The sequence below is a fragment of the Nomascus leucogenys genome, chromosome X (genome assembly GCF_006542625.1).
Source record: "Nomascus leucogenys isolate Asia chromosome X, Asia_NLE_v1, whole genome shotgun sequence".
NCBI lineage: Eukaryota > Metazoa > Chordata > Mammalia > Primates > Hylobatidae > Nomascus > Nomascus leucogenys.
Genome location: NC_044406.1, coordinates 14231214 through 14258463, shown reverse-complemented (window position 1 = coordinate 14258463; position 27250 = coordinate 14231214). Strand labels below are relative to the sequence as shown.

Below are 27250 nucleotides of genomic sequence, written 5' to 3'. Positions count from 1 at the left end.
TGGCTCATACCTATAATCCAAGCACTTTGGGAGGCCGAGGTGGGAGGATCACTTGATCTCAGGAACCCCATCTCTACAAAAAATACAAGAATTAGCCGGAGCTGGGCGCAGTGGCTCACGCCTATAATCGCAGCACTTTGGGAGGCCAAGGTGGGCAGATCACTTGAGGTCAGGAGTTTGAGACCAGCCTGGCCAACATGGTGAAACCTGTCTCTACTAAAATATAAAAATTAGCCAGGCATGATGGCATGTGCCTGTAATCCCAGCTACTCAGGAGGCTAAGGCGGGAGAACTGCTTGAAGCCAGGAGGTGAAGGTTGCAGTGAGCCAAGATCACGCCACTGCACTCCAGCCTGGGCAACAGAGTGAGACACCATCTCAAAAAAAAAAAAAAAAAAAAAAGGCCAGGTGCAGTGGCTCACACCTGTAATCCCAGCACTTTGGGAGGCCGAGGCAGGTGGATCACCTGAGGTCCTGAGGTCAGGAGTTCGAGACCAGCCTGGCCAACATGGTGAAACCCTGTCTCTACTACAAATACCAAAAATTAGCAGGGTGTAGTGGCAGGCACCTGTAATCCCAACTACTCAGGAGGCTGAGGTGGGAGAATCACTTGAGCCCGGGAGGCAGAGGTTGCAGTGAGCCGAGATCACGCCACTGCACTCCAGCCTGGGCAACAAGAGCAAAACTCCGTCTCAAAAACAAAAACAAACAAACAAACAAACAAAAAATTTAGCTGAGCGTGGTGGCACATGCCTGTGGTCCCAGCTACTCGGGAGGCTGAGGTGGGAGGATTGCTTGAGTCCAGGAGGTTGAGGCTGCAGTGAGCTGTGATCATGCCACTGCACTCCAACCTGGGCAACAGAGCGAGACCCTGTCTCAAAAAAAAAAAAAAGAATTCTAGAATCTATTGTTCAAAACAAAAAGAGAGGACTAAAAGATAAAACAGCTATTTGCCCTGAAAGTTCTTGGGCTCAAGTCACTTGCTTAAGAAACTCATTAAGCAACTTTCTAAGACTTCCAACTCAATGAAGCAATGATATATTGGCAACAGACAGTCCCTATACTGTCAAGGGCTCTGGAAAGCTGACCAATACCAAGGATCCCCAGAAGAAAGCAGGCTGCTAGGGCCCTAGATGGGGTTGAGAATTCAAAAGGATTGCTATGCATGCAGAGTAAATGGATGAGAGTTGGTATCCTATAGACTGGGTCTGCCCATTAGTTTACATCTGGCAGGAATAATGGTAGAGCCCCAAGGGGGACAAGTAGAGCTCACCAGAGTGCAAGACAGTCATCTGGAACACAGGAATTTAGCTTGTTGTTTTGAAGATTTCTGGAATCCGTATAAACAAGGTAATATTATGGACTTCCAGTTGAGAAGGGGGCACACTCTAGAGTTTTGGGGAAATTAAGAAAGATGCATGATGAGGGGTATAATAAAAGCCCAGATCTCACCACTACACAATATATCCATGTAACAAAACAAAACTAAACTTATACCCACTAAATATATTTTAAAAGAACATATATCAGTATCATTTTTCTTTCTTATCTTTTTTATTCCTTCCTTCTCTAGCTATTCCACCAACAGACCCAGATGGCCTTAAACAATGTTTCCCAAAGCATGGCACATGAGATGGTTTTATGTGGTACAAGAAGCTTTTACTTGTACAGTAAGTTACTTTAAGAGAATTAGAAACAATATAATGAAACACATCAACCTATGAATTCACAGATATAAAATTTAAATAAATAACTTTACGCAAAAAAAGGGGGAGGGAAGAAAGATGCCCATGAATCTGGGAGGAAAAAGAACTTCCTAGTTTGAGATACGAAAGTAAGATGTTCATGGTTTTGGGGCTGTGTCATACCATGGAGGAGAAAGGAAAGTTGGGGACATGGAGACACCTAAACTCTTAAAGACAGACTCAAATACCTTCTGAATCATAGCAGAGAAATATATCAGAAGGGAGAAAACCAGAGAGAGATTAAGCCAATTGGAGGAGCAGTCTGTTTGTAGTTGGGCCAGAGTGCCATGTCTAAGTATCAGAGCATCACTAGGAAAATACAAAGAAAACAAAGACACAGTTGACACTCAGAGCCAGGATAAATGCAGGAGTGAATATTTACTTTTTTTTTTTTTTTTTTTTTTTGAGACAGAGTCTCACTCTGATGCCAGACTGGAGTGCAGTGGCGCGATCTTGGCTCACTGCAACCTCCGCCTCCCGGGTTCAAGTAATTCTCCTACCTCAGCCTCCCGAGTAGCTGGGATTATAGGCACGTGCCACCACACCAGGCTAATGCTTTGTATTTTAGTAAAGACGGGGTTTCACCATGTTGCGCAGGGTGATCTCGAACTCCTAAGCTGAGGCAATCCGCCCACCTCAGCCTCCCAAAGTGCTGAGATTACAGGCGTAAGCCACCGCTCCTGGCCTCATTATCATTTTTATGGACTCATTTCCTAACATTCATGAGAGAAAACAAGTTTCCTTGAGATCAAGATTTCTCAGCTTCGGCTCTATTGAAACTGGAGGCTAGATAACTCTTCGTTAAGGATATCCGGTGCACTGTAGGATCTCTAGCGGCATCCCTGACTTTGACACACTAGATGCCAATTTTGTTTCCCAAGTTGTGACAATGAAAAACGCCTTCGGATCCTGCAGCAGGGAGTGAGGGATATGGAGGGGTATGGGGAAAGTTGGCAGAATTATCACTGGTTGATAACTACTTTAAACTATTCCAAATAATAATTATTTTGAGACTAATTTGGACTATTTGACATTATCAAATGCAGTAAAACAAACAAGCAAACAAAAAAAAGGGAAAATAAATCTTCACAAAATTAACCACCTTCTGTCTTCCATAGACACTATAAGTTTCAGGTAAACTTTGAAATCATTCACATTAGTTTATATCCAGGAAGGTTAAAAAAAAGATTCAAAATCAATATAATACTTGAATTTTAAAAACTCTTTTAAATTGTGTTTCTTTTAAACTAGGTAGGTAACATTGTTTATTTAACAAAATTATCAGATCATAAGCTCCCATTTCTCTAATATATGACTAGTCTTTGCAACCTAATGCACACATGTATATCCTTTTGGCCCCATTTCAAGTGTATTGTAATCTGCTAAGTTAAATCTGATTAAACAATGTTACTATTTAATGTAAAAGTTCTCATAAAGTCAACAAGCAAAGGAAAAAAATAGTACATATTCAATAAACACATACAAAATAAATTTCTGGCAAAACTTCCATTTCACACCTATGCTCTATACCAATTATAAATCTATACATAGAGAGATAGGGATATATTTATTAATTAAAAATACTACCTATACTAGTTGAAGAAAATATGCACAAAAACTAGAAGGAATTTTTTTCACACATTCAAAAAGTTAAGATTAATGAGTTCCATGTCATTGCTAACAAAGAGGTCAATACTGTCATGGAGAGAGTTTGATGTGTCCGTGTTAACATGACACTGTTTCTTTAACTCCTTACAAGACCACCAGATCTTGCCCTCACCTGATTTATCTGTAGAATCTTCAAATTCCACGAGGAAAGAGTACCCATTATTCCAGACGTGGAGGCAGGTGGCTGGGTCATAAGAGATGGTGAGTGGTTTTAAGCCGGGATCATAAACACTGTCCCTCCACCGAATGTTGATGGGTGACTGTCGATCGCCCCCAGGAACCAGGTCCACGCTCTCCCAGAGTGGATGCACTAGGAGAAAGCAGGTCAGGCTATTATCAAGGCTGTTGGACCGAGTGCGGTGGCTCACTCCTATAATCCCAGCACTTTGGGAGGCCAAGGCCGGTGGATCACTTGAGGCCAGGAGTTTGAGACCAGCCTAGGAAACGTGGCGAAACCCTGTCTCTACAAAATATACAAAAAATTATCCAGGCGTGGTGGTACACACCTGTAGTCCTAGCTACTGGGGAGGCTAAAGTGGGAGGATTGAGCCCAGGAGGTCAAGGCTGTTGTGAGCCATGATCGCACCACTGCACTCCAGCCTGGGCAACAGACCCAAACCATGTCTCAAAAGAAAAAAAAAAAAGTCTGTCTACTGTACTTCTGGAGAACCTGTCAGGGCTAATGGAAACTAAAAGCCTTAGGAATTAGCCACTGTGATGGTTACTTTTAGGTGTTGACTTGACTGGATTAAAGAATACCTAGGAACCTGGTAAAGCATTATTTAGGGGTGTGTCTCTGGGGGTGTTTACAGAGGAGACCAGTATGTAATTCTGAGTGGACTAGGTGGGAAAGATCCGCACTCAATGTGGGCAGGTATCATCTAAACTGCTGGGGGCCCAGAGAGAACAAAAATATGGAAAAACTGAATGTGTCCATCTATCTGCTGGATCTTGGATACACTCTCCTGCTCCTGTCCTTGGGTAACAGCTACAGGCTTCCCAGCCTTTGTAGTCCAGAACTTACACCAGCACCTCTCTGGGTTCTCAGGCATTTGGCCGCAGACTGAGAGTTATATCATCAGTTTCCCTGGTTCTGAGGCCTTTGTCTTGGACTGTCCCATACTACCAGTATCTCAGGGTCTCTGGCTTGCAGATGGCCTGTCATGGGACTTCTCAGCCTGTTGCAGGAAGTCAGGGACCCCAAACGGAGGGACTGGCTAAAGCCATGGCAAAAGAACGTGGATTGTGAAGATTTTATGGACAATATTAGTTCCCCAAACTAATACTTTTATAATTTCTTATGCCTGTCTTTACTCCAATCTCTAAACATAAATTGTAAAGATTTCATGGACACTTATCACTTCCCCAATCAATACCCTTGTGATTTCCTATGCCTGTCTTTACTTTAATCTCTTAATCCTGTCACCCAAGGAGGATGTATATCGCCTCAGGACCCTGTAATAATTGCATTAACTGCACAAATTGTACAGCATGTGTGTTTAAACAATATGAAATCTGGGCACTTTGAAAAAAGAACAGGATAACAGCAATTGTTCAGGATATAAGAGAGATAACCTTAAACTCTGACCGCTGGTGAGCTGGGCGGAACAGAGCCATATTTCTCTTCTTTCAAAAGCAAATGGGAGAAATATCGCTGAATTCTTTTTCTCAGCATGGAACATCCCTGAGAAAGAGAATGCGCACCTGGCGGTGGGTCTCTAAAGTGGCCCCCCTAGGGCATGGTCGTCTCTTATGGTTGAGACTGCAGAGATGAAATAGACTCCAGTCTCCCATAGCGCTCCCAGGCTTATTAGGAAGAGGAAATTCCGGTCTAATAAATTTTGGTCAGACCGGTTGATCTCAAAACTCTGTGTCCTGATAAGATGTTATCAATGACAATGGTGCCCGAAACTTCATTAGCAATTTTAATTTCGCCTCGGTCCTGTGATCTCGCCCTGCCTCCACTTGCCTTGTGATATTCTATTACCCTGTTAAGTACTTGACATCTGTCACCCACACCTATTTGCACACTCCCTCCCCTTTTGAAAATCTCTAATAAAAACTTGCTGGTTTTTGTGGCTTGTGGGGCATCACGGAACCTACTGACATGTGATGTCTCCCCCAGACGCCCAGCTTTAAAATTTCTCTCTTTTGTACTCTGTCCTTTTATTTCTCAAGCCGGCCGACACTTAGGAAAAATAGAAAAGAACCTACATGATTATCGGGGCAGGTCCCCCGATATCAGCCTCTATAATCATGTGAGCAATTTCCACTAATAAATTCCCTCTCATCTATCTATATACCTTATTGGTTCTGCTTCTGGAGAACCCTGACCAATGCAGCCACTTAGGGGTTTAATCGATACAGAAAAGTAAAGGATAAAGATAGGTCAGAGAGCACCTGGAAGAGGAATAGCATTTTGGCACCTTGCAAAACCAACACATCTCAGTCTGCCTACTAAGCTCACCTAAACCAAGTGCAATCAGTGCTGTGATCACAGTATAATGCATGGAGTTTAGCGCCATGTGGAAATAAGGTATTCATAAATGAGTTTCTTCATTGAGAATTTCCCAACCCCCAACTCCCCAAAGTGGCTTTAAATACAAAGACAAATGAATTCAATTTTCAATAACAGATTTATTTTCAAAAAAGGAAACGGGAGAACTTTGGGAAAGGAAACATTGAATCAGTATTGTCAGCGTTTAATTGGTTGGCTGGTAGAAAAAAAGGCTCATGTAGCCTGCATCCTGTAGGATGCTCGCCCCACATAACTGTCGTGCTGAGTTGAGTTCACCTCCTATGTAAGCAAACTCAGAACCAGGCAGCCATCCTGTAAAACCTGGGTCGAACATCGGCATTGCTAAGGTCCCTGGAGGTTGCAGTGTGTCACAGGGATGTGGAGATTATCTATTAAGGCGTACACATACAATTCATCCTCCACAGGCACTGAAGACATTGCTGATGCTGATTTTGTTCCAGAGTCAAGCACCAGGTCTCTGTAGCAAGTCCCTGGTAAGTATCAGCAGACTTGCTGATAACACAGATCAGCCTGTTGAGACCCCCATGTGTGATGAGCAGAACCAATGTATATCAGTTTGGGGTGGTCCAGTTCCCTGTCCTTTAGAAGTACCATGGATGGGTAGAATCAAGAACAAAGGAAAACTAGGAGAAACATGAGAGAAATCATTACCAACAACCCTCTGCATCTTGCCCCACCACTAAGAATAAGGATGAGACTGGCCGGGCGCGGTGGCTCACGCCTGTAATCCCAGCACTTTGGCGGATCATGAGGTCAGGAGATCGAGACACAGTGAAACCCTGCCTCTATTAAAAATACAAAAAAAAATTAGCCAGATGTGGTGGCACACACCTGTAGTCCCAGCTACTTGGGAAGCTGAGGCAGGAAAATCACTTGAACCTGGGAGATGGCGGTTGCAGTGAGCCGAGATTGCCCCACTGCACTCCAGCCTGGGTGACAGAATAAGACTCTGTCTCAAAAAAAAAAAAAAAAAAAAAAGAATAAGGATGAGACTAAGGTAGTTGTTTTGTTACTCTGTCAAATCCCTCATGTATGGCAGCATCATCTCCTATTTCCATAAAAAGCAGAAACCTGCCTCTGGTTTACTCTGACAGAGCAGATAATCCTCTTCCTTCGGTAATTGCTGAAAGCTGGAAGTCAATATCTTTTTTTTTTTTTTTTTTTTTCTGACGGAGTCTTGCTGTGTCTCCCAGGCTGGAGTGCAGTGGCATGATCTTGGCTCACTGCAACCTCTGCGTTCTGGGTTCAAGCAATTCTCCTGCCTCAGCCTCCTGAGTAACTGGGATTACAGGCGCATGCCACCACACCCGGCTAACTTTTGTGTATTTTTAGTAGATATGGGGTTTTGCCATGTTGGCCAGGCTGGGCTTGAACTCCTGGCCTCAAGTGATCCACCCATCTCGGCCTCTCAAAGTGCTGGGATTACAAGCCTGAACCACTGCGCCTGACCGTAAGTCAGTATCTTAAACTTAGTGTTTTGTTTTGTTTTGTTTATAAAAGTGCTCCAGCAATACAGACAAAGAGCTCTCCTGAGAGTGCCTAAATCAGTGGTTTTCAACAGAGAGAGCAATTCAGTCCCCCAAAAACATTTGGCAATGTCTGGAGACATTTTTGGATGGCAAAACTGGGAGAGGATGCTAGTGACATCTAGTGGTTAGAGGCCAGGGATGCTGCTAAACATCCTACAATGCACAGGATGGGCTCCCACAAGACAAACAACCATGCTGACCCAAAAGCCAATAGTGCCAAAGTTGACAAACCCTGGTCTAAAGATAAAAGGTGCATGCAAACTCATAATACTCTTTTCTTTCTATTTCTTCATATAATGCAGTACTCTCATCTCTGAAGAGGTCTGAACCCAATGTTCTTTTTTTTTTGTTTTTTTTTTCCTTAGTATAAAACAACTTGTGAAGAACAAGAACTTTAAAGAACAAGATTTCTGTTTCAGAAATCTAAAATGGAAAATGCACATGAACTGGCACATCTGAAACGGAATCTGGGCTATACTGTCATGATCTAATTAGAATGCAAATTCCTTGTGGGCAGGAGCCACATCTTCCTCCTTTTTTGTTGCCCTGTGGTATCTTATTAAACATATGCCCTTCTGGAAAACATCCTATTAGGTACTATGTTCACTATCTGGGTGGCAGGATCAATAGAAGCCCAAACCTCATACCCATGTAACAAATCTGCATATGTAACCCCTGAATGTAAAATAAAAATAGAAATTTTAAAAAAGAAAGAAATTAACAATTTGAAAAAGCAATATGGCAACTATGCAGCAGCCAATGTCATAAAATATACAACCTCAGGGTCTAAAAATGTTTAGTAATTTTATCCAATAACATATCATATACCATATTTTTCATCTTAGAGGGAAAGATGATCTTAAATTTCTGTTACATTTGGTTCTGTTATATCCACCCAAACACTTGGATTCATATTCATCATGAATAAACATCTCTTTTAAAGGCAAAAATAAAAAATAAAATAAACATATGCCCTGTAATGTATCCAACTGCCATTGCTGGGGGGGAAAAAGCTCAAATTCAAATGATTTGAAAGGATTCAAATGATCTGAAAAATGATTCAAATTGTGTTAATTTTTTAACTTCTAGAAAGCCCTTGAAAGGCCCTGATTCTGTTTTTAAAGATTCCTGACACAAACAATGTACCTTCCCCTCTGAGACACTCAGACTGTGGCTGATAATTTGAGAATTCACATTCTTCAAAGCCATTCAATGAGGGTCTCCTGTGAAGACTAGGGAAGAACTGGAGTGATCAGCTCCCTAAGACGTATGATACCTTGGTCATCCTTAATTCATCTCATTCATGAAATGGGAAGTATCAACACTCACACTCATGCAAATACCAGCCCAAGAAAACTGGGCCTGTTCCTTCAATTGCTCCTTAATGACCATAATGCCATGATCAATTTATACCCTTCGGTTTTACAAGTTCAGCTTCCAGGTTTTCTTTCCTCCTACCCACTTCCTCCTTTACTAAACGAGACCATCTAGGTTAGACCATCCAACTCACTGTGTGGGGAGGGGGTCCTTGGTTACTGCTCCCTTACTGAAGCCAATTTTTTGCCAAGGGTTTGTTTTGCTAAAGATAAACTGACACTTTAGTTCTCTCCTACTCCCGTCCTTTTCCTCTATTTAAGCAAAAATCAGATCGAAACAATTTCCTGGTAGTTGCTTATATTTTACCTCAAAAATAAGATGATTAAGTGGTCTAACAGAAGCTTCATTTTCAGGTTCTTCTTGTATAGGGAAAATGAAATAAACAGATAGTGATTTTATCAACCGTGGTATATGTTAACAAAGGCACACTGTCATTAAGAAGGTGTTGGCTGGGTGCAGTGGCTCACACCTGTAATCTCAGCACTTTGAGAGGCCGAGGCAGGCGGATCACCTGAGGTCAGGAGTTCAAGACCAGCCTGGCCAACATGGTGAAACCCCGTCTCTACTAAAGATACAAAAAATTAGCCGGGCGTGGTGGTGCGCACCTATAATCCCAGCTACTCGGGAGGCTGAGGCAGGAGAATCACTTGAAACCGGGAGGTGGAGGTTGCACTGAGCTGAGATGGTGTCATTGCACTCCAGCTGGGGTGACAGTGCAAGACTCCGTCTCAAAAAAAAAAAAAAAAAGGTGTCAGTAATTTGTAGCTGATGGGCAACAAAAGCCCTGCAGAGGATTCCATGTTGAGGAAGTGCTTGATTTTAGTTGTTTATATGAGTAGTACTAGGTTTATTTTGTGCTTTAGCACTGTCTTAGTCCATTCAGCCTGCTATGACAGAATGTCTTAGGCTAGGTGGCTTATAAACAAGAGAAATTTATTTCTCACAGTTCTGGAGTCTGGGAAGTCGAAGATCAAGGCACCAGCAGACTGGGTATCCGGCAAGGGCCTGCCTTCTGGTTCATAGACAGCCTCCTTGCTGTCTTCACATGATAGAAGGTACGAGGGAGCTCTCTGGGGTCTCTTATATTGGGAACTAATCCTATTCATGAGAACTCTGCCCTCACGATCTAATCACCTCCCCAAAGCCCCACCTCTTAATACCATCACCTTGGGGGTTAGGATTTCAACACACAAATGTTAGGGGGTCATGAACATTCAGTTTGCTGCAACCACCTATTTCCCCAGCTTTGGCACTCTCCTTCTTTCAGCCCTTGAAACATGGAAAGCTCATTCCTGCCTTAGTCCCTTTCTTCGTGCTCCTCCTCCACAGAAATCAATTACCCCTCATTTGGCTCAGGGCTGGCTCCCATTATTTTTAGGTCTTGGGCTTAATTGTCACCTCCTTGACAAAGTGATCTCTGGCTACTCTCTTATAATACGATCACTTCATATTATAATTTTTAAATCATAGCACTCCAATTTTTCTTTCATGACATTTATTACATAGGTGCAGTTATAATTATATGCATATGTGTCTAATTATCTGCCTTCCTCACTGCTCTGTAAGCCAGCTGGCTTTCGGTCAATACTTGTGGATGGAATAAGATGAGGAGCATCACTGGGAAGATTTGTGCTATGGTGTGAATGTATGCGTCTCCTCAAAATCTAGCCAGGCAGCAGTGGCTTGCACCTGTAATCCCAACACTTTGGCAGGCCAAGGTGGGCAGATCACTTGAGGTCAGTAGTTTGAGACCAGCCTGGCCAACATGAGGAGACACCATTTCTAGTAAAAATACAAAAAATTAGCTGGGTGTGGTGGCTCATACCTGTAGTCCCAGCTACTTGAGAGGCTGAGGCAGGAGAATCTCTTGAACCCGGGAGGTGGAGGTTGCAGTGAGCTGAAATTGTGCCACTGCACTCCAGTCTGGGCAACAGAGCAAGACCCTGTCTCAAAAAAAAAAATAAAAAATAAAAAAATAAAACCCAAAAATGTACACGCTGAAATCCTTTTCCCCAAGGTGATGGTATTAAGAGCTGAGGCCACTGGGAGGTGACATAGTCATGAAGGCAGAGCCCTCACGAACGGGATTAATACCCTTATAAAAGAGGCTTGAGAAAGCTTCTGAGCTCCTTCCACCATGTGAGGATATGGCAAGAAGGCAAATTCTTTGAAGCAAAGAGAACCCTCATCAGACACTGAATCTACTGGCACCTTGGTTTTTTGGACTTCCAGAACTGTGAGCAACAAATTTCTGTTTTGTGTAAATTATCCTTTCTGAGGTACTTTGTTATAGCAGCCCAAACAGAATAAGACAGTTCGCTTCTCCTTTTTGCTTTATTTCATTATTTTTCTTTAAGAATCATTCAGGTTTATCTCTTCTTCACCTTGCCCAGAACAGCAGCCTAGTTCAGAACCCTAACCCCCAGACTTCATACAAAGCCTCTTGGTTGCTTTTCCTCTTTTCTAACTCTCCTCTACTCCTGAGTTCTGCCACTCAGCAATTTTCCTAAATAACCACCTTTGTCACATTGCTCCTATGCTAAAGACAGTATATCAAGTTGTAACTTCTATGTTCAATGCCCAGGTTTTCCTATTAGAACCCATCTCACTTATCTAATCTCATTTTCCTCATTCTTCCCAAACTCTGGTGTTCCTATGCTACATTTCTTGTCATGCTATTCCCCTTAGCATGCTACTCTTCTTACAACTGCCTACCTACACAAGTTTATGTCTACTTTGGGTTTTTTTGTTTTTCCAGATGGAGTCTCACTCTGTCACCCAGGCTAGAGTGCAGTGGCGCGATCTCGGCTCACTGCAACCTCCGCCTCCTGGGTTCAAGCAATTCTCCTGCGTCAGCCTCCTGAGTAGCTGGGATTATAGGTGCCTGTCACCATGCCCGGCTAATTTTTGTGGGTTTTGTTGTTGTTGTTGTTGTTTGTTTTTGAGACAGAGTCTTGCTCTGTCGCTAGGCTGGAGTGCAGTGGCGTGATCTCAGCTCACTGCAACCTCCAACTCCCAGGTTCAAGTGATTCTCCTGCCTCAGCCTCCCGCGTAGCTGGGACTACAGGCACCCACCATAACGCCCAGCTAATTTTTCTATTTTTTAGTAGAGACGGGGTTTCACCATGTCTTCAGTAGCCAGAATGGTCTCGATCTCTTGACCTTGTAATCTGCCCGCCTCGGCCTCCCAAAGTGCTGGGATTACAGGTGTGAGCCACCGCACTTGGCCTAATTTTTGGTATTTTTAGTAGAGATGGGGTTTCACCATCTTGGCCAGGCTGGTCTTGAACTCCTGACCTCGTGATCCACCTGCCTTGGCCTCCCAAAGTGCTGGGATTACAGGTGTCTACTTTGGTTTTTAAAAACTTTTTTTTTTTTTTTGAGATGGAGTCTCACTCTGTTGCCCAGGCTGGAGAGCAGTGGTGTGATCTCGGCTCACTGCAAGCTCCGCCTCCCGGATTCATGCCATTCTCCTGCCTCAGCCTCCCGAGTAGCTGGGACTACAGGTGCCCACCACCACACCCGGCTAAATTTTTGTATTTTTAGTAGGGATGAGGTTTCACCTTGTTAGCCAGGATGGTCTTGATCTCCTGACCTCGTGATCCTGGCCTCCCAAAGTGCTGGGATTACAGGCGTGAGCCACCGTGCCCGGCTAAAAATTTTTTTAATAAAACTTTTTGTAGAGATAGGGTCTCGCTATGTTGCCCAGGCTGGTCTTGAACTCCTGGGCTCAAGCTATCTTCCTGTCTTGGCCTTCCAAAGTGCTAGGATTACAGGCATGAGTCCCCATGCCTGGCCTTTAGCCCCACTTTGGCTTGTGCTTAGAAGCCCTTCCTTTTTCTTAACACTTAGAGAAATCTTTTCCAGTTCAAGTCTTATCTCCCTGATGACATATTCTCCAACCACTCCGAGCTTTGCTTTTTCTGAACACACACTGAATTTGCTTTCACACCATTTAGCATCCAACCATTCCTCAGGTAATCTGGGTTTGCTTTATCTGCCCAAAGGGCCTGTGTCAACTCCAAGCCCATGAGGTCTGTGTCCTCCACTTTTTCTATAGTCTCCAGGGCTTTACTTGGTACAAGGCACAGAAGAGGTACTAAATGCTTTATTTTACTGATACAGAAAACCAAACAAATTGATACCAAGACTCTCTACCCATTACCTCACAGCCACCATCTCTCTACCAGGCAAGCTGGTTTACCCTGAACACCTCTTAGGTTCACCTAATCGTATCTATCTGTTATTCATTTGTTCCTTAAAATTCTATTAGGCTTTCAAGGTCAGTTCAAGCCCCTTCTCTGACACTCCCACCTTAAATAAAGCATCTTTCATCTGTTCTTACTCCTCAACACCTATTCTCTCTGTTCCTGAGCTCCCCAATATGGTAGCACTGTCCCTGTGTGCTAGTCTAAATTGAGATTGTACTATATAAATGTACAATACCAGGAACTTCGAAGGCTCAGTACAAAATAAATAATATTAAAATTTCATTTATAATTCTTATATTCATTTCATGTTAAAGTGATAATATTTTAGATATATTTGGTTAAATAAAGTATATTAGTCAAATTAATTTGACCTGTTTACTTGCACTTTTTAAGATGCAGTTATTACAAAACATAGAATTACTCATATTTTTATTTTATTTTATTGTAGAGATAGGGTGTTGCTATGCTGCCCAGGCAGGTCTCAAACTCCTGGCCTCAAGCGATTGTCCCACATTGGCCTCCCAAAGTCCTGGGCTTACAGACATGAGCCACTCACTGTACCTGGCCTATTTGAAAATATAGAATGACCCATATGGCTCATATTTGTGGCTTACGTTATTTATCTACCGGAAAGCATTGCCTTATACCCTCATGTGCTTTTTATCTGGTCCCTTGCTATGCACTGCCCTTTTTATGAGGGATGTGCTACTTACTCATGTTACTGAAGATAACTGTGTAGGCCTTGGCCTTAATGCAGTGATGGGTGTATACACAGGGAGCCTCCATATGACTTGGTTGAGGATGATTGCAGAATCACAAATTGCCTTGTTAGAGCATCATTAGGGCTATAAAAGGAACTTGGATGCCGAGTCCATTAGCCACAGGATACCTGTGCAGTTATCAGCACAGGAGACTAAAGCCCACATTTCCTGATGGTCAGTTCCAGGGCTATTTGTCAGTCCCAGGCAGCTGAAGACAACCCTGAGGCCATTAATGCAATTCTAAGTGGCTCTTAATCAGCTCATTTTTTCTCAAGGTTATTTGCATGTTAATAAAAGACAATCTAGGGGCATCCTGAGTCTATATTTCAGAATTCTTTGTGAAAACACTGCAAAACAAGCTTTTTCTTACTCTCCAGGCTTTATTTGTATTCTTCAAAATTAATTGGGGAAATAATAGAATAACTTTCAAACACAGTACAGTTATGATACAGATTACTGCTGTCAAATAGAACTTTCTCTGATGATAGAAATGTCCAGTATATTAAGATCTAGGCATATGCAGCTATAAAAATTTAATGAATTTAAATTTACATGTAAATACCCACATGGGGTTAGTGGCTACATTTTATACACTGCTGGCTTCTTTAGTCCCTATTATCCTAACACGTTTCTCTTTCTTCTACAAGTAGGGAGATCATCAACATTAAGAATCATTGGAATAACAAATCAGTATCATTTCCATTTTACCTAATATTCTTTATATTTCATTCAATTAAGAATTATTAAATGCACTTTCCTATGGTCTAAGATCTCATGCCTAAATCTTTTTATGTGACCATTAGACTAAATTTCACTAGATGATACCTAAGGGAAACTGATTTTATTTCCACATTGGATAATAGGTATAGGCTTTTATCTTTATCTTATTATATTACAAGTCTCCAAAGTTAGGACTATCAACAGTTACTGTCTGCTACCTGAGATAACAGCAAACAGCAATCTGAGTTGACAGCCAAAGATTCAAAGATATGATTAGCACAGAGCACAGGGTTGACCTGAAATGCTGCTTTCCGAATTTGCCACAACCTTCTACTTTCATTCACTCCTTATTTTGCTTTGGCTCCTCTTAAAATGGTCAGATTTAAACATCTGAGACAGGCACTGAGCCTATGGTGAGGATAACAATTGTAGTACTAGAAGTAGCTGCCAACACTGAGTCCTCACTGTGTGACATCACTAGCTAAGGACTTTGCACATGTGAACCAGAAATGAAATTGTAAGCTCCCCAACGGACTGAATGGATCCCCCCTACCCTGGCCAGGGGGATCCCAAGAAAGCTGAACAACTAGTTCAGGCCATGAGGGGAAGAGAGGTTGGGCATGCCTCATTATATCCCCTCCCTTTAGAGTTTAGGCACAACTGACCAGCATTAACACTCAAATAGAGATCATAAGACTGACATACAGAATCTTTGTAGCAATAAAATACCTAACTCCAACCTGACCTTGGTATAGCATCACATGACAGACAGCAGGCTCTGAAAGAAATCAAAGTATTTTACCCCAAAATTTATTTATTTATTTTTTGGGAGAGAATTTCGCTCTTGTCGCCCAGGCTGGAGTGCAATGGTGTGATCTCAGCTCACCTAGAACCTCTGCCTCCTGGGTTCAAGTGATTCTTTTGCCTCAGCCTCCTGAGTAGCTGGGATTACAGGTGCGTACCACCACACCTGGCTAATTTTTGTATTTTTAGTAGAGATGGGGTTTCACCATGTTGGCCAGGCTGATCTTGAACTCCTGACCTCAGGTAATCCACCTGCCTTGGCCTCCCAAAGTGCTGGGATTACAGGCATGAGTCACTGCACTCAGCCTTACCCCAAAATATATTTCTTTGACATATTTTGAAATGGCCCTGCAAAGCCATCCCTTGTGGGAGAAATGTGCATTCTGTAGAGAGCCCCTGTCCCTTTCCAGGTCTTTTCCTGATCCAGGAGAGATGTGACACCTTTTAAGGTCCCATAAGAGATGTTTACCATCTAATCTCTCTGAAGCCTGCTACATAACAAGAACCTTGGCTTCTACAATCCCCCTTATCTTAACTCAAGCATTTCTTTCAGTTGACTTCAACTCTTTAGGCAAAGCTTAACTTTTTCAACCAACTGCCAAACAGAAAATCTTTGAATCCACTTACTTATGACCTGTAAGCCCCTGCTTAGAGATGTCCTACCTTTCCAGGCCAAACCAAGTGTTGACGAAAAGAGTCGAACTCTGTAAAATATTTGAAGAGATTTATTCTGAGCCAAATATGGGTGACTGTGGCCTGTGACACAGCCCACAGGAGGACCTGAGAACATGTGCCCATGGTGCTCAGGGTACAGCTTGTTTTTATACATTTTAGAGAGGCATGAGACATCAATCAAATACATTTAAGAAATGCATTGGTTTGGTCCAGAAAGGCAGGACAGCTCAAAGCTGGGGTGGGGGTTGGGGGGAGCTTCTAGGCTATAGGTAAATTTAAACATTTTCTGGTTGACAATTGGTTGAGTTTGTCTAAAGACCTGGGATTGGTAGGAAGGGAATGTTCAGGTTAAGATAAAGATTGTGGAGACCAAAGTTCTTCTGAAGTCTTATAGTGGCTGCCCTTAGAGACAATAGATGAGAAATATTTCCTGTTCAGATCTTTGTTGATCTCTTTAGGATTGGGAGGGTCTAGAAAAAAAAGATCTAGCTATGTTAACAGAGATTCTTTACAGATACAAATTTTCCCCCACACAGAACAGCTTTGCAGGGCTATTTCAAAATACGGCAGAGAAACATGTTTTAGGGTAAAATATTTTGATTTTCTTCTTTGTCTTGTAATGTTATGCCAAAGTCAGCTTGGAAAGTAAATCATGAAATATAGGGTTGAATAAAACCCATCTGGTGAGAATTTATGATTTGTGGGGCATGACTCCCCAGACCCCTTAGATAGGAATTTGGGCAAGATAAAAAAAAAATCAGAGTTTCGTCCTCACAATGTACACCTTACATGTATTGATTTATGTCTTGCCTGTAACTTCCATCTCCCTAAACCATGCTGTAATCCAACCACCTTGGGCATGTGTTCTCAGGACCTCTTGAAGCCTCAAGGCCACATGGGCTTGAGTCACTCATATGGGCCACAGTCACTCATATTTGGCTCAGAATGAACCTCTTCAAATATTTCAGAATTTGGCTTTTTTCATTAACACATGTTATCTTTTCAAACCCTCAAGAATCTGGGGTCATTCTTGGTCACAAGTGTACACTGGCCTTCTGTTGGGGGTACTGAGCTGTCAGAAACAATGAGAATTGTCTTTACAATTGAGCAGATGAGGGTCCAGAATATAGAAATAGGACCTGCTCAAAGGCCCAGAGCAGCAAAGAACACAATATTATTCTTGGGGCAAACAGGTTGGAACAGTGTAATATGCTACAAACAAAATCAAACGGTGACTGTCCCCTGTTTTTCCTAGTAACTTAGAAACAAGAACATGTCATCTGTTGTGGGAAATTCACTAAGTAAAGCTGCCCCTCCTGAAGCCACTACTGTTTGTTTTTTCTTTGTCAGCACTAAAAGCAGCAAACTATCCTAACTACATATGCATACCGGATTTGGATGTTTAATTTCAACTGTCAAAAAAAAAAAAAAAGGCAAAACTACTAATACTTTCCAAAATAAACCCTAGACCACAAAGTGCCAGTGTTCAGAATAAGCCAGTCTCGGTAGGATGTGGCATGTTTTTAGGAAACCACACCTAGCAACCAGAAATTTATTATGCCTCTGGTCCGTTTATTTGAAAAAGAACACAGTCGATGTTGAAGGAAACAAAATAAACTTACAGTGAAAATATATTTGTGGAGCAGTTTCAAGCCCTTGGATGTAGCTAGATTAGCATTACTAATTTACAAGCATTCCATTCTTACTCAATCTTTTTATTATGTGCATATGGGGTCAAAGAAAATAAACACTCAACTGGAGAAACCTAGACCTCAGTGCAGCCCAACATTTGAAAACTCTGTGCCAATGTTTTTCAAATAATGGAAAACATGAAAAATTCCTCCTTAATGATAATACTTAGCCATTTCATCTCTCCATTAACTCAAAGTTATCTGTCCACAAATACACACATTATCCTTTCCCATTCTCTCAACTGCCCTCTCTAGGGCAGTCACGCAGAGCATGTTTGGCAATGTCTGCAGACAGTTTTGGTTGTTATAGCTTCATGAGGGTGCTACTAGCAACTAGTAGGCAGAGGCCAGAAATGCTGCTAAAGACCCTCCAGGGCACGGGACAACTCCCCACAACACACAATCATCCATCCTCAATGTCCATCATGCAGCAGTGGAGAATCCCTGCCACATCCGGACATGGGCAATGCCTTGTATTTCCAGGAGGGGAACGAGATGAGAGAGGTATGAGGAAAACCATTTCCTGCCTCATTCAATCTTCCATCCTTACAGCAGAGCACACACTTGCAAACTGATCAGCTAGAATTAACTCAGTAATTCCTAACCCAGGACAGAATATTCCAGAACGTTGAAGCTAGTAAACTGTTTACAAACATTTACATGCAACTTCCAGAAACTTAAGGTTCCCAGAAATAATTTGTGGTTTGTGCATCAAACTTTGTTTAAAAGAAAAAAAAAGACAATTGCTACCAAGAAATAATAAACAACAGGTTCCAAAATATTAAAAACCGGGATCTGTCTCCTGTCCAGTTTCTGAATGACATCATTTTAACATGCTAAAATTAGTCAAGAAAGAACATTCTACATTTACTTTCATGAATCAGTAGAGAAACAGTTATTCTCACAGTTCATAAGGCATATAATCCTACACTGGAAAGCCAAAGACAGCATAGCTACAAATGTTTAACAAGTGTGATTATTATAAAGACGAGTATTTTTGCTCTTACACACTTGCTCCCTCTTTTCTTTTTTCTTTTTTTCTAAGAGATGAGATTTCACTCTGTCACTCAGGCTGGAGCCCTTTTTGTTCTCTTTAAGGAAGTGGTGTACTCACAGGCTCGGTTCCGGGTTTTGTAAGTACAAGTATAGAGGCTGCAGGGCCTCGCTGGCGTGAATCTCGGAATCTGGAACTTTCTCCACAGCAATTTGCCTGGAGAGGCTTGAAGAATGACCCTCAGGCTGTTCATCACCACCATCTTTAGCTTGAAATCTTGATCAGTTCCCAGTTAAGTTGCAGGAACTTAATAATCTAGAGGGATGAGGGCAGAGGAGGGAAAGCTGTAAACAACAGAAACTTAAGATGATGGAGAAACCTCTAAGTAGGACAATATTCAGACTAGCAGTACACACCCTGAGGTGGAGGGAGGGAGGGCAGATGGGAGTCAACGGTTTATCCACTCTTGTTCCTCAAACTCATTGGTCCCCTCAGTGGAGGGCAGGGAGGGTCCTGAGGACTGACTCACATGCTTTGCCTTTCCCTCAGGGTTGGCAAATATTAGAAATCCAGAGAAAAGCTTCTCTTTATCCACAAGAATGAAAAACTGTTTACAGTACAGTTTCTTAAAATAAAAAAAAAAACATTGCTCCAGGAAATCCCAATTAATTATCCAGCATGGTATTTACATGTACGAAGAACCCCAACATTAAAGCTCCCTCCAGGCTGTCTGACTAAAAACAAACATCTGCATCTAGATTGCATACAAAACAACAACAACAAAAAACAAAAACAAAAACAAAACAAAAAACCCAAGATACATCCTGCCAAAACAGTCATGGGCAGTTTTGAAATCTGAGCTTAAATATAATCTATGACTTTTTGCCAATTTTAGGTGTAACACAATGGCCCTTGAACATGGGAAAACAGACAAAATTAATCCTGAATTCTCTCTCTACCTTTCACATGGTCACAGTCAAAGTCTCAGAAGATGAAGATGATGCTTTCCAAGGTATTCACTATGGTGTTCTGAAATTATGGTAATATTAACTTTGAACACTTTCCCCACCACAATACTGCTTCATCCATTTTCCCTGAAAACTATCCCTATTCCATTCTGAAATTTTGAAAAAAAAAATCAATTCTTCTTGGTTACACATTCATTCCACTACAGATTTAGAAGTGTTTAGTCTAAGTACTTGAGACACATTCAAACAGATGTTCAGGACATCATTTGTGCAACCATGACTGTGGTGTGGCTGCAAGGCCATGTGCTCTGGGCCTGCTAAGATCTCAGCCTCACATCCATTTACACTCCTGCCTGCCCACCAGCTAGGTGGGCTTCAGGCCTTCCAACTTCTTTCTTTCCCTCCGGCCTGTGCAGAGGCTCTTTTTTGTATTTTTCATAGAGATAGGAATTCACCATGTTGGCCAGGCTGGTCTTGAACTCCTGATCTCAAGTGATCCTCCCACCTCAAGCCTCCCAAAGTGCTGGGATTACAGTTGTGAGCCACTGTGCCCGACCATCCCTGGCTAACTTTATTTTTTTTAAGAGATGGGGGTTGGGGGGGTTCTCACTATATTACCTGGGCTGGTCTCCAACTCCTGGACTCAAGCAATCCTCCTGCTTAACGGCCTCGCAAAGTGCTGGGATTACAGGTGTGAGCCACTGCATCTGGCCTGCTTATAGTTTTATGTGTGTGTTTGTGTATATACGTTTTTAAATGGAGCATGTATGTCAAAATGCACCTTATTTAAGAGATACAAATGTTTGACTCAGGATATCAAACATGGACTGGTAATCAACTTTCAAGGGATTATCTTGATGGTGACTTGAGCTAAATAATAGTGATATAGGAGTTAAGAAGAAATTACTTAGGCAGATAGTGAGGGTATAGGAGCCCTCAGTAAGGTTTTCCTTTTAATAAAAAGCAGCCCCCAGATCACTTTCTTTTCTAACAAAGAGCAGCCTGTAAAATTGAGCTGCAGACATAGACAAGCAAGCTGGAAGCTTGCACAGGTGAATGCTGGCAGTTGTGCCAATAGAAAACTACTACTTAGGACTAGGCATGTTCAAAATGGCGGCTCCATCTTCCCTTTGCCAGCCAAGTGTACAGTAAGGAGCGGACAAGATGGCATTGGCCAAGTAGAAAGCCCCTTTGCAAAATAAATTTAGGGTGGGGCAACCAGCCTTCCCACGTGCTATGTAAATGTCACACCTGGTCGAACCAATCTGTGGCCCCTATGTAAATCAGACACCGCCTCCTCAAGCCTGCCTATAAAATCTGCTGCAGTCTGCCACTTTTCCCATTTTTGGACGCCTCTCTCACAAGAGAAAGAGCTGCTCTCCTCTCTCCTTTCTTCTGCCTATTAAACTTTCCTCTCCTGAACTCCATGTGTGTGTCCGTGTTGTTAATCTTCTCCGTGTGAGACACCGAACCCAGGGTATTTACCCCAGAAAACGAAGCCATGTCATTAGCACCCTTGTTTTCAAATAACTTCCTTAACTGAATTAACTGAGCAGACTTAACAATAGGCCATTGGCAACTTCAATTTAGAATCTCACTCTGCTTTGTTTTTCTTAACTAATAAAAACTTTATTATGGAAAACTTCAATTTTATACAAGAATAGTGAGAACACTATAATAAAACCACCCACGTACCCAATATTCCATTTCAACAATTGTCTGTTCATGGCCAATCAAGTTTTATTTATACTTCTTCTACCCCCCCTCCTGCCATTTTTCCTCCCCAGCTTATTTTGAAGCAAATTCCCAGACATCCTATCAACTTATCCCTCATTGTATTTTTGAAATCAAAGGACACTTTGATCTCATCTCCTCCTCAAACATCAGCAGCAAGCCTAGCCACCCCCACCCATTCCCCTAAACCGCCTTTGAAAAACCCGTAACCTATGAGCTTTGGAGGAGATTATTTCAGTACTAATTCCACCTCCCACATGGTGTGGCCAGCCTCATGTCTACTTAAACTCTTTCTTTACTACAATGCTGAAACTGCCTTTGCAAAATTATAACTGAGGAAATTATGACAGTGAATAAAATCAGACCTAATCAACTCCATCTTGCTTCTAACCTTTAGGCTGACCTTGTTCATTCCTGGACGTAGGCCGAACTAACTTTTGGAAAGAATTCAGTTCATCGTGTGACTCTGAAACAAAATTGATAGCAGCCCTTTCCCAAAAAGACCCCCTTCTTGCCTGGGGATGAGTCTGCCTTTGCAGGACTAACAACTTAGCTAGTGGTTAGAAATTACAGTTTAGGGGTTGTGCAGCCTCTGGCTCCAAGAGTCTGAACCTCCCCAAATTGCTCCTTGGGATAACATCACTATTGTAAAACCTAAGATCAGTGCTTGAGATATTTTGCAGACCCTGTACTCGATGGATCAGCTGACACCACCCAGACCCGTAATCTGGCTCAATCAGTTCTGCCATCCCACCCAGGAACAAAAGACAGCAAGAAAACCTCACTTCAACCCCCTATAATTCCATCTTCAACCTGAGCAATCAGCACTCCCCACTTCTCAAGCCCTTACCCGTGAAATTATCTTTAAAAACTCTGATCCCTGGATGCTCAGGGAGACTGATTTGAGTAATAATAAAACTCTAGTCTCCCACACCGTCGGCTCTATGTGAATTACTCTTTCTCCACTGCAATTCCCCTGTCTTGGTAAATCGATTCTGTCCAGGCAGCGGGCAAGGTGAACCCATTGGGCGGTTACAATGCCCCATGGTCTTTCTTTGTGCAGCAGGCAGGAAGAATCCCTTGAGTGGTTACAATAATGTGAACTGAAATGGTTAAGATTAATGCTTAAAGTACACCCTTAAATTTATGCAAGAATCTAGAACCCAAGGAGCAGGAAAAATATTTGCTCAGTTACACTACACAAGAAGTTCAGCTGGGTGCGGTGGCTCATGCCTGTAATCCCAGCACTTTGGGAGGCGGGTGGATCATGAGGTCAGGAGATCGAGACCATCCTGGCCTACATGGTAAAATCCCATCTCTACTAAAAATACAAAAAATTAGCTGGGCGTGGTGGCGTGCACCTGTAGTCCCAGCTACTCAGGAGGCTGAGGCAGGAAAATCGCTTGAACCCGGGAGGTGCCGGCTGCAGTGAGCCGAGATCGTGCCACTGCACTTCAGCCTGGGTGACAGAGCGAGACTCCATCTCAAAAAAAAAACAACAACAAAAAAACAAGAAGTTGACGCTTTCTGTGGCTTCAAATGGTGCAAGCTATGAAAGCTCTCTGAAAAAGCTGCTGTTACATAAATACAAGTTATTATTACTCAAATTGATTTTGTTAAAATGCTACCCATCGTATAAATGCAAAAAGCTAAGAAAATAGCCATTTTGGATGACTTTTAGTATCTTTTTTTGTTTTCTTTTAAAGCCAATAAATATCCCCAAACAAACAATTGCAACTAATCAGGATTCCCTGTGATAAAACTGATTTGACATTAAAATGAAATTTCAAAACCTTCTAAAAGATATGGGAAAAGCTTGCCTTAACTGTTCTTCCATTGATTTCCAGTCCTGAACTGAAGCAACAGTGAGCGATTATCTCATGTTGAGCACTGTGCTTGTGTAAAGACGAAAAGATCAGGCTCTTTCCCCACTCCCACAAGCTTGCAATCTACAAAGAAAAACTATTTAAACAAATACGTCTTTTTTTGTTACCTTTTTAAAAATTGTGATAAAACATATATAATAGTTATCATTTTAACCAGATGCAAATGTACAAATTCAGTGGCATTAAATACATTCATAATGTTGTGCAACCATCACCACCCTCTGTACCCAAAACTTTTTCATCATCCCCAACATAAACTATGTACTCACTAAACAAGAACTCCTCCTCTATCCCTTAGCCCCTGGCAATCTCTTTTACTTTATGTCTCTGTGTATTTATTTGCCTATTCTAGGTACCCCACGTAAGTGGGATCGTACAGTATTTGTCCTTCTGTGACTGGCTTATTTTACTTAGTATAATTAAACAGATATTTCTTTTCTTTTCTTTTTTGAAACAGAGTCTTGCTCTGTCACCCAGGCTGGAGTGCAGTGGCGTGATCTCGGCTCACTGCAACCTCCGCCTCCCAGATTCAAGCAATTCTCCTGCCTCAGCCTCCAGAGTAGCTGGGAATACGGGCGCCCGCCACCATGCCTGGCTAATTTCTGTATTTTTAGTAGAGATGGGGTTTCACCATGTTGGCCAGGCTGGTCTCAAACTCCTGACCTCAGGTGATCTGCCCACCCTGGCCCCCCAAAGTGCTGGGATTACAGGTGTGAGCCACCGTGCCTGGCCCTAAACAGAAATTTCTTAATCAAAGTTGGACACGATGACAGCCTTGATTTAGTGCAATGAGAATATATGGCGCAGGGGCTCTAAGTTTCAGGGAAGGGTGGCATCTGAAAAATGTATCGTAGGAGAGAGACAATTTAACAGGGAGGCAAAGGCAGAGGGATGGACAGGGGAACCTTCCCCGATGATGAGGAGGCGGCAGGGGATGATTAGGCCCCAATGCCGAAGAGAACAATTGGAGTCAAAATGGGAAGAACCTTAGGTTTACTCAATAAACAATTCCAGTGTCAGGGGAATGTGGGCAAACAAGTGGAAAAGGCCTCCTTTCTTGCTCACAATCGAGTTAGAATGAGACATAGTAATTTTGGGAAGCTGATGGCAACTACAATGCAAAGTCAACAGAAAGGATATGTGGGCTTTGCCTTCAAAGGAAAGGTTGTGATAAGACAAGGCCAAGGGCATGGCCGCCAGCCAGGAGAGCTGTATAAACAGATGAGTGAACACACATGAGGCCAAGGGACAGGGCCCTGCACAAGAGGCTGTTGGTGGGGGGTGGGTCTGAGGCCTGCTAGCATGGCACTCAGAGACATCTGGGAAATGACCCTTGACTCTGCTCCACAGAGAGCCATCTGGAAAGCACTGAGGCATGGCAGGCTGGGGTTGACGGCCAGGGCCATGGTCATGCCTTGAGGACTGCCCTGCATTCTGCAATCACACTGTCTGCACGACACCAAGGCTGGAGGCCAATGACGCCTGGCCTAGAGGAAGTTTCTCCTGTACATCCAGACTGACTCTCTAGGGTTAGGGGGCAGGAGGGCTCCAGAGGGCCTGACTTCACCCTCACCTTCACCCTCTCGGTCATTCTCCTTCACACTCAGTGGTAGATTGCTTGTAGTGGTCCAAAAGTCTGAACCTCTATCTGTGCCCCAGAATGGCGCTGATCTCACTGCAGGGGACCCTGACTCTGAAGATTTTCTTTTTCTCCTTTAGACAAAACAAAAACAAAAACCCACAAACCTCAAACCTGTTTTTCTGAAAGAAAGCCAAGAGTATTTCTGAACTTCCCATCATTCCAAGTCTGCTATTAGTATTTGTCAATGCACTGGCCAAGCAGATGCCCAGGGGATGCAGCAGGAGGTGGGGCTAGATGAGGATTTGAGATTAATTTGGGGAATATGAACTTCCAAGAGACCGGAAGTCTTTTGGATATTATTCCATGGGTATAGGAGAAAGCTGTGATGGTTTCTGATGACTCTGACAATGGAGTACGGGATGGATGGGAGCGAGTGGAGCCAGGAAAGTCAGTGAGGAGGTGATTCCTTTAACCATCCTTCATTCAATCTATCACTCTTTTATTCTTGTTGTCATTAAGATATCAATTGAACATCTATTAAGTATGAAACATGGTTCTAGGTTCATTGGGGAACAGAACAAAGCCCTTACCCTTGTGGAGCTCACATTTTAGTAGAGGATACAGGTAATAAACAACAAATGTAATAAACAAGTCAGTTGTAGAGACAATTTGAATATGTCTAGTAAAAAGTGGAGCAGGGTAAGATGAATTTGGAGTGCCACTTGAGAGAGGGTGTTATATTTTTAAATATATTGTTCACAGGAGGCCTCGTTGAGAGGACAAAATTTGAGCAAAGGATTGGAGGAGGTAGGGAATTAATTACATGGCTATCTAAAGGAAGGACATTTCAGGCATGGGGAACTGCCTGGGCAAACATCCTGAAGTGGGCATATGTCTGGCATATTCAAGGGATAGTAAGGAGGCCAATATGGCAGGAGTAGAGTGAACCAGGAGGAAGGCAGTAGGAAATGAGGTTCACAGGCAATGGATGACAGATCAAGACTTCTGGGCTACTGCAAGGGTTCTTTCTCTAAGTTAGGGTTTCTCAGTCTTGGCACTGTTGACATTTTTGATCAGATGACTCTTGGTTGTGGGGGAATGTCATGTGCATTGTAGGGTGTTTAGCAGCATCGGTATTGGCTAGCATCCAATAGATGCCAGTTCCACCCTATACCAGAGTTGTTACAACAAAAAATATCTACAGATATTGCCAGATGTTCCCTGGGGGAGGGGAATAGGGTTACCACAGGCTGAAAACCACTGCTCTAACTAAAAAGGGGAGACAATGGAGGTTTCCGAGCAGAGCAGTAACATTTTACATTTACATACAGTAATTTACATTTTTAAAAGATCACTCAGGCTGGGCTTCTTGCCTCATGCGTGTAATTCCAGCACTTCGGGAGGTGGAGGCAGGAGGAGAGGATCACTGGAGGTCAGGAGTTCGTGACCAGTCTGGCCAACATGGTGAAACCACGACTCTACTAAAAATATAAAAATTAGCCAGGTATGGTGGTACACATCTGTAATCCCAGCTACTCGGGAGGCTGAGGCAGGAGAATCGCTTGAACCCAGGAGGTGGAGGTTGTAGTGAGCTGAGATTGCGCCACCGCACTCCAGCCTGGCATCAGAGTGACAGAGCGAGACTCTGTCTCAAAAAAAACCCAAAAAAACAGAAAAACATCACAGCGTGTCTTATTGAAAATTGCCTTGGGGAGTAGAGACAGGGAGGAACAGGAAAGAAGCAGGAAGTAGAAAAGAAGTAGGAAAACCCTTTAGAGATAATCCAAGGCTTGAACTAATCCAGAGATGTCACAGTAGAGGTGGTAAGAAGTGGTTGAATTTTGATATATCTTGAATATACAGCCCATAAGATGTGAAAGAAAGGAGTTAAGGATTACTGGAAGATTCTTGGTCTACACAACTGGAAAGATAAAGTTACCATAAACTGAGATAGGGGAGACAGTGGGAGAAACAGGTCTTGGGTGGGAAATAAGTAGCTCAGGTTTAAGCATGTGGAGTTTGAAGTGAAACTCCAATAATCCGAGTGAGAGAATATGAAGCACTGAACTGGGCAGTGACAGTAGAGTTGGACAGGGTACTTGGTATTCAAAGATAGCCACTGTGATTTTTAAAATGTAGGGTCTGTCACTCAGTTAAAGGAGAATAAAAGGAAGAAGTGGAGGAAGACCTCATTTAATGGCTGGAGTGATGCTGGCAGTAAAACGAGGATGAATCCCTGTACAGAAAAATAGAACTTGTCAGGCCGGGCACAGTGGCTCACATCTGTAATCCCAGCACTTTGGGAGGCCGAGGCAGGTGGATCAAGAGGTCAGGAGTTCCAGACCAGCCTGGCCAAGATGGTGAAAC

General features: G+C 42.7%; 1 protein-coding gene across 5 annotated transcripts in view; it reads right to left on the bottom strand.

Moving 5' to 3' along the window:
- Window positions 1–27250, bottom strand: part of CA5B (carbonic anhydrase 5B) — a 109951-nt gene that overhangs the window by 15161 nt on the left and 67540 nt on the right. For all 5 annotated transcript variants that reach the window (XM_030807155.1, XM_030807154.1, XM_030807157.1 and 2 more), the window contains 2 exons: window positions 18834–19028; window positions 3525–3722 (listed from right to left, as the gene is read on the bottom strand). In XM_030807155.1, coding sequence (XP_030663015.1) covers window positions 3525–3722; window positions 18834–18975 — 340 coding nt within the window. In that variant the 5' untranslated portion in view covers window positions 18976–19028. The remainder of the gene's footprint in view (window positions 1–3524; window positions 3723–18833; window positions 19029–27250) is intronic.